A 17,804-nucleotide genomic window follows, 5' to 3' on the forward strand; every position below is an offset into this window, starting at 1 on the left:
AAGAACCGTTCAACAAAATCAAAAATTCTCCAGATACAGACCACGTACATGGTGATTTTCTATCTGAGGATCAGGATGACTTGAAGGGGTCAGCTGATGCACTCAAAGACATTTCCACAAATTGTTTTTTTATGAATTTCAACCACAAAAATCAGAACAAAAACACAGCAGGAGTGTTTTTAAGATTTCAAAAAGCAAATCTGTTGAACTCGTGGTTTAAGAAAATGAGACTCTTTGGTGCGTGTCCAACAAAGAGTTTGTTGTGTTTGATCGCAGCTCGGAGGTGCAAAGTGTTTTCAGCTGAGGCGTTTTGGTCGCTGTGATCTGCAGTATCTGTGAAATGCAATGTGTTGCAAGTAGTGAACTAATTTGGCAGATAGTTTTTTATCAACAAGCACCGGAGGTAAAAATATCAGCAGGAGTAACCATCATCGGGTTTGGAGAGATGAGGTTTGGATGGCTGGGCTAAAAAAGACCTAAAATTTGACATTTTTTACTCTGTGATCAGGAAAAAAATGGCAAAAACGATCAGCAGCTCGTTGTGATGCTGGGATGTTTAGAACAGTCTAAAAGGATTTAAAATAGAAATAAATTTACAGATGACAGAAAGCAAACTCTAGAAATCCATTAACATCCGTGTGTTTTCTTGAATGTCTTTTTGCTTTTTTGCTGAAATGTGAAATATTTTCCGCCCCTCATGCTTCAGATTAAATCAGAAGGCACTGCTGCTGCTGCTGATCACCAGAAATGCTGAAAAATGTTAACAGGCACGTAAAAATGTTGAGTCAAAAAGCAACCTCGCTGTACTGTCACCACAGAATCCTGCAAGAATCATAGAAACCATGTGAAATATATCAAAGTTTGTCAAGAGAAAGGTGGCCTGAACATACGCTTGAAGGCGAGCATGAGAGTGACAGACGGATTGAAGGGCTGGATTGAATGCTAAAAGCAGTGGGTGGGGGGTTGTTTCAGCACTGCTTTGCTCGAGCCGGCGTTTTAGAGGCGATCTCCCTAGCAACAGAGCCGTCGTGGATGAGCGGCAGCCCGGCGATCGAGCACCACGGATGCAAATGTGAACCGAAGGACCGGCTCCCCGGCACCGGATCCCACGCTGCGGGGTTTATTTTTAGCTCCACGGGGAAACGCTATCGTGCTAGTCATGGTGGAGCAGATTACGGATGATGATGAAGAAGATGATGATGATGGTGGTGAGGAGGGAAAAGTGGCGCAGTCAGTCGCAGCGAGCAAGCAGGAATTAAAAAGAAGAGAAAAAGGGTGATGTCATTGGTTCTCTGGATCCAGCTGAAAGTAGGGCAGTCTGAACAGGAGGAGGGGAGGGAGGGAGGAACAGGGGGAGGCGGGGTTGACCTACATACAGCTGTGCGACCTGAGGGGTGTGAGCGGCAGGGTGCAGCATGAAAGAGACAACACAGCCTCATCAAGTGGTCGGCTATAAGAAATCGAAGAGGGGCGAGAAGAAGGAGGAAGAAGACGAGGAGGAGGAGGAGGTGGTAAAGAAAAGGAGGGCAGGATGAAAGCGGGGGAGGTGGCGGGAGTGAAGGAGAATCTGTTGCAGGAGAGGAGAGAAGGAAAGAGAAAGTGAAAGAGCAGTAATAGAGGGTGGTTTCAGAGGAGAAGAAGAAGAAAAAAAAAAAAGCCCAGCATGACACATTCAGAGTGTGTGCGCTGCTGACAAGGCTCATGAATACATGAGACTCCCACACTCCCCCATCTGCTGTGGGTAATTGCAGTCGCAGTGTTTCTCTGCCGCAGTCGAGATCAGACCCAACATCCTGGTCAAAGATGGAGAGGAAAAGAAAGAGATGGAGCGATGGACGACGAGGTGCAGCCTCGCTTTAAGATATTCTAAATTGCTGCGCCATCTATTTGTTAAGTAATGAGGTTTTTGTATTCTCTGTATGCAAGTGTTATATACAGCAAGTCCAGTTCAGAACAAATCTTTTTATCTATAAAGTGAACAGACTGATTCAGTGAAAGACAGAGAGCGCCTCTATCAGCTCAGCTATGATGCACCATATTCTGGTCAAATGTTTAATTAAAGACTCCAAAAACAATAGAAACATACAATCTGATAATCTGTCGTTAATGATCACCTGTGAAGCTATTAACCTTGTGTGTTAGCTGAGATGAACGTATTGCTAAACTAAGAACGGTTCTGAGGAGGAGACTAATAATATATATGTATTTATTTGGAGGTTTTTTTGGTAAGAACACTTTCAGTTTGAACCAGGAAACAAAAATAAGTTTTTTTTTCTTCCCGTTCATCCACCCAGACCTCCTCACTGTGTGGACTCTCTTGCTTCAGAGACTTTACGGTAAAGTCCAGAATGGCTGGTGGACCTGCTGAACTGAGTAAAGCATCTCTACTGCCACTACCTTAAAAACAAGTAGCCAGCTTTGACCACATGGTCATTGCGTGGCCGATTTGTATTCCAGTAACAAATATTTTTAGTAGCTTTCGCACATCTGGAGTTCCCAGATCCTCGCTTTAAACTGCATGAACTCGGGGCAGGTGCAAAGTGGCGCAAACATTTACTGAAACCCTGTAAGAGATGCCGTTCTTGCAATCACAACAAAGTTTTGGGCCATCCTAAAACAGCCCACAAGTTCCTACAGTGGAAAATGGCCCAACATGGACTTATAGAAGAAAGCTTGCGACAGATGGTCCAACAATGAAGTATCAGTCGTACATGCAGAAACAGCTGCTGCTGAGTCTTTAGACTGTGCTGGCAATGCAGAAAACCAACAGTCTGAAGGGACCTTTGAGTTCCTTGAAGAAAAACTCCTACGACTAAAAGTTCCAGGAAGGAAACATGGTTTTCCACAACCTTGCCACATCATCTTCATGCCTTGTTGGGATGGAGTTCAACTCCAGGTCCATCCTTGTGTGGCTCCATAACAACATCACACTGTTTCCTTCTTCATTCACGATGGATGTGAGTCATAATTCCTACAGCCACTACAGGGCTTGAACGCAACAATAAGTGGTTTCAGCGTACTCACTGGGAAAACCCATGCGGCTGTTGCTAAAGCGATAGTCTGCAGATATACATGTTCTTGTCATCAGAACGGTAAAGCTGTGTCTGATACTACTTTACAAGTCTCAGTCACTGCAGTGCAACACTTTCTACTCTCGAAATAAGCCAAGCAGAGAGCCAGGGTGAGAGGTCCAAAGCTGGTTTTTGCTGCAAAAGTTTGAGATCACAAGTGATGACAGGAAACATATTTCTCCATCTGCCTCTCTCTCATCACTACCTCGTCTTTGATAACCCTGTCACATCGTTCATCAAATATAAATATGGAAGCTCGGATGCAGATCAGAGGAACAGTTGCTTTATGAGCAGAAAGTAGATCAGGGCCTCTTTAACTATAGATATGACGGGGGAATGGAGCGATCGTAAGGAGAAAGCAGACACGTGAGGCCGACTTTAGGTAACTTAAAATGTTCAGAGTGGTCGAGGTGCAAATAACAGCTGTTTCCTGTATGACGAGAAGAGACAAATCGGTGACACGCAACAAAGTCGGCGTCTCCGACACAAACATGTCTTCGCTTTGAGGAGTCGGAGAAAAAGGAGGACGAGATTCAAAGAGTTCAGTCTAACTCAGTCAGAAGGGAACTCCCGAAAGTTTGCCGCCTCCCTGACGAGATGAAAGGAAAGCCTGTGTTTATCTGCGTCTCTTTCAAAGTAGTACAGCAAGTTTTCAGGAGGCCGTCCCGCTGATCGGATTAGATGGTGAATGACAGTACGTGTCTCCAGCGCATCGCCATGAAAAGATGTTTCTTTTCAGTATAAAACCTGAAGATGAAACGTTTTACATGACGGGAATCAACATTTTTCAGTTTTTATGGAAGCCTGTTTCCATTACATGCAAAAAAATTTAATCTACTACTGATTTTTTCTTGCAGTGACTGATTAATAATGCCAAACATATGAGAATTTATTATGTTTTTTGATAATTATAGTGAATAACAGTTTCACAATTGGATATTAATTAGTCAGTGGAGTTTGCAAGCACAACATGTGAGTACTGACGTATAAACAATAGTTTAGTGTCTCAACCCAATGCTGAAAATACTCTCATTATGTGGTTTTCTTCAGTTTAGTTCAGGAGGTCGGGGTGGATGGAGAGACCAACAAAACACTGGATTTTAGCTACTGCTGATATTGTGTTTTGAAATAAGAGTTAACATTTTTTTTTGAGTGTTTAATATTTCAACCAGGACAGCAAAGGTTCTCTGTTTAAACCTGTGAGTCCGTTGTGTTTCAGGAGGAATCCAACACAGGAAATTTACAATGACTGCTAATATATATAATATAGGTATATGTATGTATATGTGAAAATGCATTGAATGGCTATTAGGAGCTTATCAAATCACGTATTACCAGGTCACTAAACAAACAGGACAGAAATCATAACACCCACTGACGCCCAGCAGGGCATTGCTTATGTTGCATCAACGGGAAACTTTAAGGAAATATCTAATAAATGTAATAAAATGCAGTATTTTTGTTGGCAGTATTACATATTTAAAGTCATCTGGTGCAGAATTTGCTTACGGCATGCCAAAGCTGGCTTGCATATTATTCATATTTGTGCCCCTCAAAAATATTTTGCAGCCATGTCGCACTTCTGATCAATCCTCCATTGGTGAGTGAAGTGATCTGTGAAAGCGGATAATTTGGTTTAATTAGTGTCAAGCACTTTTTGATTTAAAAACCGCTACATGGCTGCTGTCATGGCTAAGTGCTTTCTGAGAAACCGCCGACTGAAAACAGGAGGTTTGTGTAACGTCACTGAGTTTATTTCCAGAGGTGTCGTAGGTGGTAAACCACGCTCTTCTCCATTCGTAGGTTCATATTCTAAGACCTGATATGTGTCCAAGTCTAGCAGATACATGCATGCGTCAAAAGAGGAGTGCATTAAGTCGGGTTAGTTTTGTTTGTCTGACAAGATCATATATAGAAATTCCTGCATCTGCTGAGTTGACAAAAAGCTATTCCTCCAAACAGAAGAAGAAAAGGATTGTTTCTTAAGTGGTGTTCCTATTGGGTTAAATGGGATTCAACTTGTTTGTGCGCCTGAATAAAAGCTGCGTAACATTTTATTCCCACGTTGTTGCATCACAGATAAAATGTTGGTATTTCTTTATTATTTCTGTTTGTCAGTCCACAAACAGAAGTCATAATCTTGCTGTCTAACTAATGCTGCTTTCTTGCTTTTTTTCTCCCCACTCCTACTTCTTCTCGAACAATCCCCACCTTTCTGTCTATTCCTCGACGATGTATTCTTTTCCTAAACTTGTCCTCTTCTCGCCCCTTTTCTCTACTTCCTTATTTTCATGTTGTGTTTTAAACATCTTCCCATTTGTCTTTTTATCCTTCTTCTCCGTCTCTTTCTCACACCTTCTTTCTTTTCTCTACCTCCTGGACCCTGGAACTGCCTCGTCTCTTTCTACATTTCCAAACCTCTTCTTCACAATCTACCCATCAAATTCCTCTCTGTTGCCGTCTCTCCTCATTTTCCCTGTTGTTCCTCATGCAATCCTGTGTTCCAACTGTTTTATCTTTCCCCCCTAAATGCCCTATATTCTCCTCTTTTTCCCCCCCACATTTAATCTTCTACCTTCCCGCTGTGCTCCAAATCTCTGAATTTTTCTTAATTGGACTTTCTCTTAATTTCTCTACATCTTCTTCTTCTCTCTCCTCTATCTCCTCATTTTATCCTTTCCATCTCCTCCCCACACCACATTCATTTCCCTCTCCTCCCCCTCCATCCTCCATCCTCCGACGCCCAGCAGTAAGTACCGGCCTTCATCGGAGCAGCACAATGATAATTTCTCGCTGTCCACCATCGCTGAGGGCTCCCACCCAAATGTAAGGAAACTGTGCGACACCCCTCCTAACGTCCCTCATGCCCGTGCATTGGCTTACTATGATAACATTATCTGTCAGGTAACGTGGTTCTCGCCTCTCTCTCTCACCCCTTTTTCTGCATCCCCCCCTCGCCCCAAAACCCTTTGCCCGGGCCCTCGACTCCCCTCCAAATGCATGGGCATGAGTATTCTCCGATACTCTGAGGTGTGAAACGCTAATGGAGGGGGATGGATGGGGTCAAAGAGCGAGGAAGGATGGTGGGAGTTTTCTCAAGGGCTTGAAATCCAAAAGGGGATGGGAAGAATTGTAGATATAAATTATTATTAAATTTTATTCATAATCTATCCTAAAAACTAACCCATTACAGGTTTTCTTTGTAGATTTTGTTTATTTCTGATACTTCCCAGCACAGCTAACCTTTACAAAGCTTACCACTGTTGTTTTATTAATTTAAATCTACCTTTTTCGCAGCTCTTTCCTTATTTTCCTTGCAAAGTAATAGATGTTTTGACCTCTAATTCCTATTTCGATGAAGCGGTCGACCTGTAATTAGAGGACGTAGGCACTTTGTTTTATGCTGTTAGCAGTAAAAAAGATCGGAAACAACTTAAGGTCAGAAAACTACAGCATCTGGACATAACTATCCACTTATAAATGATTTAAAATAATCGGTTGAGTGGAAGGGCAACTAAGAAGTTTACTATTTGGAGGTTAGTCCTGGACTGTAGCGGCTCATAGACACAAATGGGTGATTGAACCTGTTACCACGACAACGCAACAGCTGTCAAGCCTATAGCTTTATTATTCTCATTGAATTATATACCTGGATACTATTTATTGATCCTGTTTTGATGATGGTTCAAGTTCTGTATGCCAGCTGCTACAGAAACCTTTTTTTGTGACCGTTTTAAGGTAGAAAATGTGTGGGAACAACTAAGCGTTAACCATTATTAGTTGTTTTGGGCTCACCCCACAACGTCTCATAAGTTATTCTAACTCAATTGTACGTTCTGACAAAGAGCAGACATGGCATAAATCCACTCCGTAGGGGAATCGGGGCGCTAACACAGCCGGGGTTAGAGGTTAAATTCTCCCTGAAACCAAGCAGACTGAGCGTTTATAGACCACAGTGCCCACAGTGCAGCTGCCGCCCCGGCTGGAGCCCAACCGTTCTAAGAGAAAACTCCTCGCCGTGACCCCTTCCCATCCCGTCTCCTTCTAACCTGCTCTCTCTCTGATCACCTCTTGCATCGGTATGTCATGGCATGTCTGCTCTGTCGCTAATATGCGCCACCCGGTGGCCATGTCAGCAACCGCAGCTCTGCTTCGCTGTCTGTCTACAAATCTGTACTTTTAACAGAATGCTTGATTTGTTTATCCTGAACGTGGGCGGGGAAGTGGGAGGGACTGTTTTGATCTGTCAGAAGTGGTTTATTCTGGTTTTGTGGTGGGGTGGTGGGGAAAGGATCCATGTCATGACCAGGTAAGGTAACCAGGTTTGGGGGTATTTGTGTGAAACGGTTATCAGGATAAACATCTGAGATGCAACGTCTCGCTGCTGCCTGCAGGTGGCAGCAGGGAGCCGACAGGTGCCTCACTAACTGAAGCATGGGCAGCCGGTAGCACTAATGCTAACGTTGTAGCAGCATGGGTAGTCGTAGTGCTACAACTGAGATAGAGTTTTTTGTTTTGATTTATTTTCATTTTTTTGTAGTCTTTTAATGATGTGGTACCACCCTCTAACAACTCCATCAGTAGGTTAGATCACTCTATAAGCCTCAGTATGTAGTTCTTTACCTTATCGTCTCTTCTTTCATGCAACAGCGATAGAATTTGTTCCTTTAGAGGCAGTTGTGTCTCACCCACTCATTGTAACCACAACTAAATCCCATTTTCATTACCCTGAGAGACATTAAATCCCAAAACAATAATAAAAAAAAAAAATCCATCATAATATTCTAACAACATCTCTGAAATGATAACTTCTTACCTCAACAGAACCTACATATCAACCCCCCCAATCCCCTCTTATCCAATGGATTGAATAGTATTTGTAATGTATTTAAAACGTTTGTTTGAGCTCACTTGCAGGTATGCTGGAGAGTTTTTCACCACTAGTGGTGCTGCTGAGCTGATTTGATGAGCAGTTTACGACACTGCTGGAGCGTAAGGCCTATGCAGTGCACGTTTCTGTCGGTAGTTTTAGGAAATACCAGACGTTTTTTTGGCAATTATGCACCAAGAAATGTAGAAATTCGCCAGGAAAGGCAACAAAGAAGGAAACTGCAAGACTGTACACATAGATGTCAAGAAAAACTGCTTGAAACATCTGATTTGCAAATGTTCTATCACGACTCAACACATTGTTTTGGAAGAAACAGTGGATGTAAAGTAAGAAAATCCACCTTAAAAAACCCAAGTATAGTTGGATTTCAATGCCAGGCTCCATTTTGGATTTTGCTAACGTCTACTTAACCTGCTATCTGTAAGCAGTCGTGGGTACCTGGTCAAACACAGTTTCCTTTAGCAAAATGAGTATTTATAGATAAAACACCAGTCAACTCATTAATTCATTGATTTTGTGTGATTAACGGCCTTTCCTAGTACCATCTGTACGGTCTAGATGAGGCACATTCTGCCCCTTTTGTCCCTCGATTCCCCTGAAAACAAACACAACAACAATAATTCCAACTACTATTCAATCCAGATATATTTTGTGACAAGTTTTCCAACCACACATCCAACTCAGCTCTTTGCATATAGGCTCTCCCAAACCAAAAACCATACCAGCTTCCCCCCAAACAAACCCCAAAACAAACCCTCTGATAAAGCAAATAACCTCGATTCCCATCCGAACTAACAGCCCGGCGTCTGTGCCCCGATCGTCGAGCACCTTTACCAGAAATACCCAAACCTGTATGTACTGTGGTGATGCAGAAAAGCAGCCAGGCAGCACCAGAGAGTCTGTGTTTGAACGGAGTCAGTGTCTGTAGCCAGCTGGGAATATCAGCTGACATCTGAGAGGAAGTCTAGTTACTCCTACTATTGGTCTCTGTCTCCAACACTCCATCTCTCTCTCTTTCTCTCTCTCTCTGTCTATTTTATCTGTCTGTCTCTTCCTGTCTGCCTCTTCTCTCTCCATCTCTCTCGCCACCTAATCTCTCGGTATCGTTTCTGATCTCCTCCGACTCCTCTTCTCTCTCTCTCCGTCCACTTCACCCTCTCTCTCTCTCTCTCTCTCTCTCTCTCTGTCTCTGTCTCTGTCCATCCCGATCTGTCTTTCTCTGCCTTTTATGGTTTCGAGGAGTATAACCCTTTGCCCCATCCCCCTCCCCTCAGAAAACCATGAGCAGATACACCTGGGAGTGTAAGACCAAAGAGGAGTCCGACTGCGAGGTAAGACCAAATCCCAAATGTCAGATAGTCCCGAACCCCCCCACCCACCTTCTCTCACCTTCCCAAACAGCTCTCTCATTGTTACTGTGGCCCTGTCAATCACCCTTTTCAACTCTCAGTCCGAGCCTTACCCCCTTAAAATAAAGAGAAGAAAACACGGCATGTTAGAGCGGGACAGGCTTACAGCTTAACTGATTACTCCGCTAGATTGGAAGAAGATGAATATTCTGCATTGACTTTGACACATTTACATTTGTGCAAGTTTAGAAAAAAACAAGTAAACGATGAGCTCCGGGTAATGTTCATAAACAAGCACCAATATAGATTATAACAAGCAGCTCACACACATTACTTTAGTCACCAGGAAAAATGCACAAAGGTTCATATTAGCATGTACCAGATTGAGCCAAAAGGTAGATTTTTAGCTACGGTTCGTATATATAAAAAAACAGACAAAGAGCAATCATAGCCCATATTAGAGGATACAACAGAAAAACATCATATTGTTATGTAACTTACTTTATTAGTGTTTACTGTCATCTTCATTCTGAACACAGAAATGATGACATTAAAGATATTGTGCACATCAACAGGTGCTTACATTTATTTTTTGTCTTGAATAAAATATGTTTACATGCTTTAATGTTAAAACAACACCTTATTGTTATGTCCTGTGTCTGGAACGCTCCACTTTAGCTCCCGAAAAGCCACGTTTTCTCTAATTGGTCAGCTGGACCAACGGAACTGGGGCAACATTGACTACGTACCGTGACCCCAGGTCTATAAGTAAAGGGATGTACCCCTAGCAGAGAGATATAGTGTAATAATAACTGGTAGGAAGCTGCTCATTCTCTGACGGGGTGCCAAACTAGCTGCTAAGCAGATCTAGTGGTGACTTTGCTAAGTAACGCAACAAAAACCTGGACTTTAAATTAGGTGTTTGTAAGCTTGCAGGCCTTTAATAGACACAAACAGACTATATCACATATTAAAGGAAAAAGAAAACCTCAAAAAGCATCATATAGGCTCTTTAAGTTTGACTTTATAATTACAGCAGAACTCCAGTGATTTTCAATATTTGCTGAACAGTGAGGAGAGGCTGCTTCTCAGCTGGTAAAACTGTTTATTAATGTCTGCTGTGGACGTGGAGAAGCTTCGTCAGGTCTGCTAGTTGAGATACTCCCAGTTTTAAAGCTTGCAAAAACAAACTTAGTGGACTTTTCAATGTGAAGTTTTACCAGTTTTACAAAAAGGAACTAACAAAGTATTCAGGATTTCTCAGCTTTAGCTGCCAATTAAGTCCAGTACCTTCAAATATAGGCCACTGAATGATTTTAAAAAGTGTATTTTAACTTAGCAATTTAAATTAATGACACATTTCATTAATTTTGTTGTCAACCAGTGATGAACAAAGATGTAGAAACAGCATTAGAAGACTTTAATAACTTGTATTTAGTTGTTTTTTACATCCATTAGTCTCTCTATGAGAAGGTTCCAGTCTTGTGCTGGCGATAAAATGGCCATTGTTATTCATATTTGGATCACAGTTGATGTCTTTAGCCTTGAGGTGATCCCTGGAGCTCACGGTTTAAGCACCTTTCACAGCTAATCGTGCTGACTTTCATCTTGTAAAACTATTCTGCAATATTAGGGAGCAATTTCAAAGCTCAGATAGTGAAAACACATTGCTGCTGCACCGAAAGCAAATCAAAAACAGAAGCCACATAATCATAAAACATCGTTATACAAGCTGGGTTTGGAGACATTCGTACCTAGTTAAACTGAAAGTTGGAAGTCAGTATGTTTGCAGTGCAACCGTCATCCAAAAGAACATAGCTGCAGTACATGTTAGCCGCGCACAGACGAAATCACAATCACGAGAAACTGTGTCAACTCGCCCTTTAAAACACATTAAAGATGCAGAGCCTGGAGGTAAAATCCAAACTCAATCATAAACAGACATAAAAACAGCTTCGGTCCTGCGGCACGAAAATGTTGACCTTGTGAGGTCCTTGTCACGTGTCCAGACAGCCGAGGCACCACATCCTCCAAACACACACACACACACACACACACACACACACACACACTGAGGCTTTAATGCAAAAAAAAAAAAAACCCTGTCAGAGAAGGAAGAATTTACAGAGAAATTGAACCACATATAAACAAGCTAAAAATGACAGTCATCCAGCAGCCAGCACACACACACGCAGGCCGGTCATTTCTGCACAACAACACAAAAGGCACTCATGTTTCCCTGCAGTAATAGAACGCTTTGTGTTTCATTCACGGTGGTAGATTGAACCCACTTGTCCTCAATCTTCCCTTCACAGTAATTCAGCCGCGTCCAGCCACACGGTTTCCTCTGCAGCGAAACGGCGAAATGGAATTGTTTTCTGTCAATACTAAATAAATTCAACACAGAAAATGAATTGAGCGGGCGGAGCTGGCTGTAATTTCTAAGAGGATTTCATTTCCATCGACTGAATTGGCTCTCAGACTGACTTATCGTAAATGAATTGACCTGAAGTCCGAACGCTGCAGGTTTGCAGCAGAATTGTGCATTTGGGGGAAAAAAAAAAAAAAAAGAGTAACTCATCCTCTCAAAATGAATTTCTATATATTCGATCCTTTATGCTGTGAGAAATATAGGAACCATCTAGAGCCAGCAGATTCTGCCATCTCTCAGTGATGTGAGCATTAAAGTAATGACAGGAAAACTTTTTTTAACTTTGAAATTAGATCGTTAGCAGCACTGCTCCCACTGTAGCTCGTCTCAACTGTCCAGTTTTTCCAAAGAAAGACTTTCTTTGCAGAAATTTAGAAGAAGAAATTCTAAGTTTAATTAAAAATCTAAGATGAATTTGAAAGACTGGGCATCAGTAAAGGAGTAACTTAGAATTTTGTCACCCTACCTTGCTGGAGTGATGCACAGGTGTACTCCAGCACCCCGTGACATCACAGCTGGGTTAAAGATGCATGAACCGAGCTGAGAAAACACCTAGAAATAATCATCATTTTATTAATTATGCTGATAGCGATTAACCCACTGTATGTCCTGTTCATATCAATGGAGAGCCCTCGTTAGGCCTTTGAAGTACATAAAACGAACACATACAGAACAGAACAAAAACTTAAAAACTACACCTGAGCCAACAGGCTGCTCTGTGCCAATCAAGCAGCCACAAGCCCCTTTAAAAACCAAGGCAGCTCTGCAGTGTCCGCTTCGTCCTCTCTCCCCTCTGGACTCCACACATCGTCCTAATATAGACCCACACACACACACACACACACACACACACTGTATACACTCAGAGGTAAACACCAGTCAGTAAATGCAAACAAGTGTGTGTACACATGCGTGGTGTCTCTTAATACAAGCAGGCAAATATACACAAAGACACACACACATAGCAGTACTAATATTCTAATTTGAAGTGTCCCCAAGCATAAAAAAAAACACGCGAACACACAAGTGTATTGACTCTCAAATGGTAATCAGCTGCAGGGAAGGAGCTGATGATCCACATTCATACATGCAGCACAGCGACTGGGAGCTAAAATCATAACTGTAGGACCACATTTCCCATAAAGCCCCATCATTTCTGGAAAAGAAGAAAATAGTCGTCTCCTTTGCTTACCTTGAAGCCCTCACTGTATTTATATTGTAGGAACATTTCTCACTCTTGCAACTACAAATAGTATTTCAGCAAGACTGCATGCCGACACAGAGGTCACGCGACCATGGTGACGCTCAGCAGTTCACCATCTTATCTTAGCATGTTAGCATGCTAACATTCGCTAATTAACACTAAATCGTGCAATGATTCGAATGTCATTTAGTCATGAACCAAAAGTACTGACCTGATGATGGTGCGAGACCAAAACTTAAAGAGTTAAAAGTGTTATTTAAAATATTCCTGAAGAGAATATGAACGTCTTTATTTGATTAAATGGCAAACCGTCCAATAATTGTTGAGATATTTCACTCATGACCCAAAAATGGCGCATAAACAAAACAGTATTTCTTTGTGCCACAATAGCTGTGCTTCCGTAATTTACTTTTATGTGCGTTTTGAAGTGAAATGGAAACAACATTTGGGAAAATACGTTGTGAAAGATGGAAGCACCTTCTCTGAATAAGCTCTGACATTGAAAACATTTAGTTTTTCTGATGTCTTTGTCTCTAGACAGCATGAAACACGATCAGTACCAGCTGACATAGAGGAATAATCGCAGCTTTCCAGATTGACTTCAAAAGACTTCCATGAGTTTTCTTTTCTTTTGAAATGGCCAAAGTTCTTGTTCTACTCTGTTTATTGCAGCCATTTGTAACGTAGCCTCCATCGCCACCTTCTGACAACACTCCACAGCTGAGTTTATTCGTTGAAAAGCAATTAATGCATTTTCTTTTATTGTGCCATTTCAAAAGTTCATTTCAAATTCGTTGGATAATTACACGGAAACACAGCTAATGCTAATGTGGCTACAAATACAAAGACACAAGTTTTTATCTGGTTTAATTGTTCTACAAACAAACACATACATGCTCACAATTATTTGAAAGATGCAATAATTACATACGACGTGTTAGAGGGGGTTTGTCCTTTAATTCCAAAACTTTCATCGTGTCTCTGGACACAACGGCATCCACCAAAATGAACACAAAACATTGCTAATGCTTTGACACATTATGCAGCGCCTTTAAACCGGATCACAGTCCGCTACATGACAAAAGGACATCAGGAGCTGTCCATGTGCCTCCATCATCATCTCCATCAGAACCCTGTTTATCTCTGTTCCCACTCCCCCAAAATGACACCCACTCAAAAGTCCTCGTGACTCTGTGCCTCCCACCCACTGCCCGCAACCCTTCCACCCATGCACAGCAACAATGAAATCCAACAAACACAAACATTTTCCAGTTTCACGCTGACGGGAGGACAGAGGGCCCCTATCCCGTAACCATGGAAGTGACGTATCCACACGTCCTGCCTGAAGTTACTATCTAGGCCAACAGCCATCGGGTAAATGCTCTCACTGCTCTTCCTTTCTGAAAGTGCCATTGAATTCAAACGCAAACATTCAATTATGGAGTGTTTGTAAATGGCACAGGCCTCAGGGTCTGGAACCTGATGCGTGTGTGTGTGTGTGTGTGTGTGTGTGTGTGTGTGTGTACACGTGTGTGAATGAATGCGTCCGCCTCACCGTGTCCGTCTGTATGGTGCCCGTGTGGTTGCGAGTGTGACAGCGAGGCGCAGACTGACGCCCCGGGATGCTTCTGCACAGCAGGGTCGATGATGCCATGCAAAATTAATGGAGATAAGAGGCTGGAAAACAGAGCTAAAATGGACTCTGCAATCAATTTTTCCCCTCTGACCTTAATTAAATTCAGACGAATTAAACGGAAACCTCTAAAACGCAATGTTTCCCCTCCCCCCCACTCCCCCCCCAGCGACTGCGTGGGTATGTATGATGGTGGTACCCACAGATAATCGAGCAGGGCGGACGGTTTGTTTTATTTTTTTCAGTTGTGTTGTGTTTTGGGACAATAAGTGGTCGGTGGAGGTGAAGCGGCAGGAGATGGGGTGTTCCGCATGAGCGCTCATTACTGTCCACGGGGTGCATTGCGAGGGTCTTGCATGTGGATGTGCATGTGCTTCCTGGGTTGCCTGAAGCGGGGAAGCGGGGTGGGTGGTGCGGTGTGGTGTCGCTCATGCAGCTCACCTCAGTGTCTCCTCAACCAAACACAACGTGCCAGCCGAGCATGATGATTTTCAGACAGTGGAGCCGTCCGCCCAGTGGCTGCTACTAAAACAGATTTTTGCCTACGTTAGATGTATTTTGATTTTCTTGAACATTTTACAGGATTTTGCTCCATTCTGACAGTATTTAAAGGATTATTCATGTGTTTTTTTGCAGGTTTAAATCCCTTTACTACAAATCAAATATACCGTAGATCGCCATCAGTTGATAACGCTTTCCTTTGGCCCCTGGCTTATAACACACTATAATGCAGTTAGTGGTAAACAGATATAAGCATAAACTGATGTATTTGATCGGCAACTCTACAGAATAATGTACAGCCGTGACTCCATAATCCGACCCTTAACAATCCTAAACCTTGCTATCAAACAGGTTTTCAGGAAAAACAAACGAAACCCATAAAAACAGCCTTAACATAGCGACAGCCTTGGATTCCTACTCCGACATGACATTTTATGTCACCAATCAGGATGACGGCGTATTATCTGACTGAACAATCCCACAGATTGGCTACGTTCACACTGCAGGACTTGATGCTCAATCAGGATTTCTTTGTGACTTCCTTCACGTTTCCAGTTCAATGCGACTTGTATGTGATCTGCTGTGTGAACTTCATACGACCCAAAAGTGTCCCGCATGCGCAGAAGAGGACACGACGACGTCACACGCAGCGAGCGTGCTCAGTGTTTATGGAAGTAAACATGGATGGTAACGGTGGAGCGTATCTGCCACTCCCCCGCCGCCACCGATGGAGGAAACAGAAGTGTGAGCGCTAACTAAACTAGCATCAGCAGCCAAGTACTGCCTGTGTGTTCTGGACACTTCCACCCCGTCAGAGCGCTGCCCCGGGGTGGAAGTGTCCCCCGACCGCGCCGAATATTTGGATATTCATCATTAATTGGGCCTGAATATCCAGAGACCAGAAAGTTCTATTGGGACCAGCCCTACTAGTTATTATAACAACTATGAACAATAAATACTAACAACTAATGAGCCTTCCAGCATCAAGCCCTCCTCGTATCTCGACCTCCGTCTTGACAATCCGACAGCCTTGCTATCCGACATAAAAGGTTTTACATTTAGTGTTGGATTATTGAGTCACGACTGTATATTAACATTTTTCATTACATTTCATGACATTTGCTGACAGCATTGTAGTGTGCCATAAACCACTGACTAAATGTCTGTGCATTGCTTATAAATGCCAGACAGAGGAGGTTAAAGTGAAGTGTTATCAATCCTGCACTGCAGGCTCCCATTGGTTTCCATTGATTTCTATATTGTATGCAGCGAATGTTATTTTTGCCACATTATGATAATACAATATAGATTGCTCTCACAGCAAATATTTTGAAGTGTTTGTAGAAATTGCACATGTGTTGCTGATAACGTGAACAATGGCTCTGCTCCAAGTGTGCCAGTAAGCCGTGAAAATGGAATTCAGCCATCATTATTTCACTATTCAGGGCCAGGCTGTTCTGTGTCATGTCACATGTCTGCAGTGAAAAATGCCCACTGCTGAGTGGAAAGTATTATTTTCATCACAAGCTTCAGGATTCTGCTTCTTGAGTTCGTCAGCGTACAGAAATGAATGGAAACCAATGGCTACCTGGAATAATAATTGATCCAAATTGTAAAGCAAGCAACCAAAAATGATCGCCTCCCCAAAATGTAAAGATTTGTAGCTAAGCAGCTGGAAAACAACTGTGTGGTCCTTTAAAGCATGACGATGGAACATGAAAATCTGATTCAGTGCATGGAAGCTAAGGAATTCTAATAAAGTGCATTGTGTCAAAGTTTATCTTTATTTTCTTAAACCCTGCCATCAGATAAGAAAGAGTTCGATGAGTCTACAAAAAAATTAGCGGAAATTGTTGGATGTCCAATGCTAATGTTTATAAAATGATCATGTGATATGGGATGAAAACAGTAGTCTGGTTCTGGTTAGTGGTAAAAACTAGAGACAAATGGTGGTTGATTGTTGGTTCATGACTAGTCTTGGCTATCCCTTTGTTTTAGCTTCTCCATCCTCCACATCTTTATCCTCCACCTTCTTAGATAAAAAAACAATTATTCCTAAATTGGCACTGAACATTAGCACTGGACATAAATTCTAAACTGCAGAATCAGTTAATGTGGGAGGGCAGTCACTAATTTTAGCAAAGATGAATGTCATCTTGGAGGGAATCCACTTTTAGAGGGGGTACAATAATTCAAATAGGGTCAAAGCTGCTACTGAACATAGACGTGCTAACAGCTACCATGGTTCTAACTGTGCTTTATACCCCCACCCCTCCACCTCCATCCCTTCCCGGGTAGGATGATCCTAATTCCCAGAACAAGCTGGAGGACCCGGTGAAGGCTCCGCCCAAGGAGGATGACTCCCTCAACATCCACAACTCTCTGACCCCCAAACACGAGAACCACAAGGTCCTGGGCGAGGAGAACTCCTCGGAGGTAAACTCACTGCAGAACAACATGATGTGAAACAAAACAAAAAGCAAAACAGCCCCAGCAACCTGACCACAAGCCACCGAAAAACGACAAGGTGCGCCGGCAGTGGGAGGCCGCAAAAGCCCCCTCCCTGCTCTCTGTCCATCCGCTGCCGAGTGCGCCTAACCGGTCAACCAACCAACCAACCAACCAACCAACCAGCCTGCCAACGTACCAGCCAACCAACACAGTCTGCAACCGTCTCCGACACGGCAACACTGCCACCAAGCGGCCCGAGTCGCTGCAAAAAAA

The 17,804-nt window shown here is 42.7% G+C and overlaps 1 protein-coding gene across 5 annotated transcripts in view; it reads left to right on the forward strand.

Moving 5' to 3' along the window:
- The window catches only part of cspg5a (chondroitin sulfate proteoglycan 5a), a 67,831-nt gene extending 50,062 nt beyond the window's left edge, over nucleotides 1-17,769 (forward strand). The window contains exons 4-5 of one of the 5 annotated variants that reach the window (XM_008291280.1): nucleotides 5,819-5,975; nucleotides 17,379-17,769. In XM_008291280.1, coding sequence (XP_008289502.1) covers nucleotides 5,819-5,975; nucleotides 17,379-17,546 — 325 coding nt within the window. In that variant the 3' untranslated portion in view covers nucleotides 17,547-17,769. The remainder of the gene's footprint in view (nucleotides 1-5,818; nucleotides 5,976-17,378) is intronic. The other 4 variants (XM_008291282.1, XM_008291281.1, XM_008291283.1 and 1 more) reach the window with 4 other exon arrangements.
- The last annotated feature ends 35 nt before the right edge of the window (nucleotides 17,770-17,804 follow it).

Source organism: Stegastes partitus, unplaced genomic scaffold (genome assembly GCF_000690725.1).
Source record: "Stegastes partitus isolate 25-593 unplaced genomic scaffold, Stegastes_partitus-1.0.2 Scaffold729, whole genome shotgun sequence".
NCBI lineage: Eukaryota > Metazoa > Chordata > Actinopteri > Pomacentridae > Stegastes > Stegastes partitus.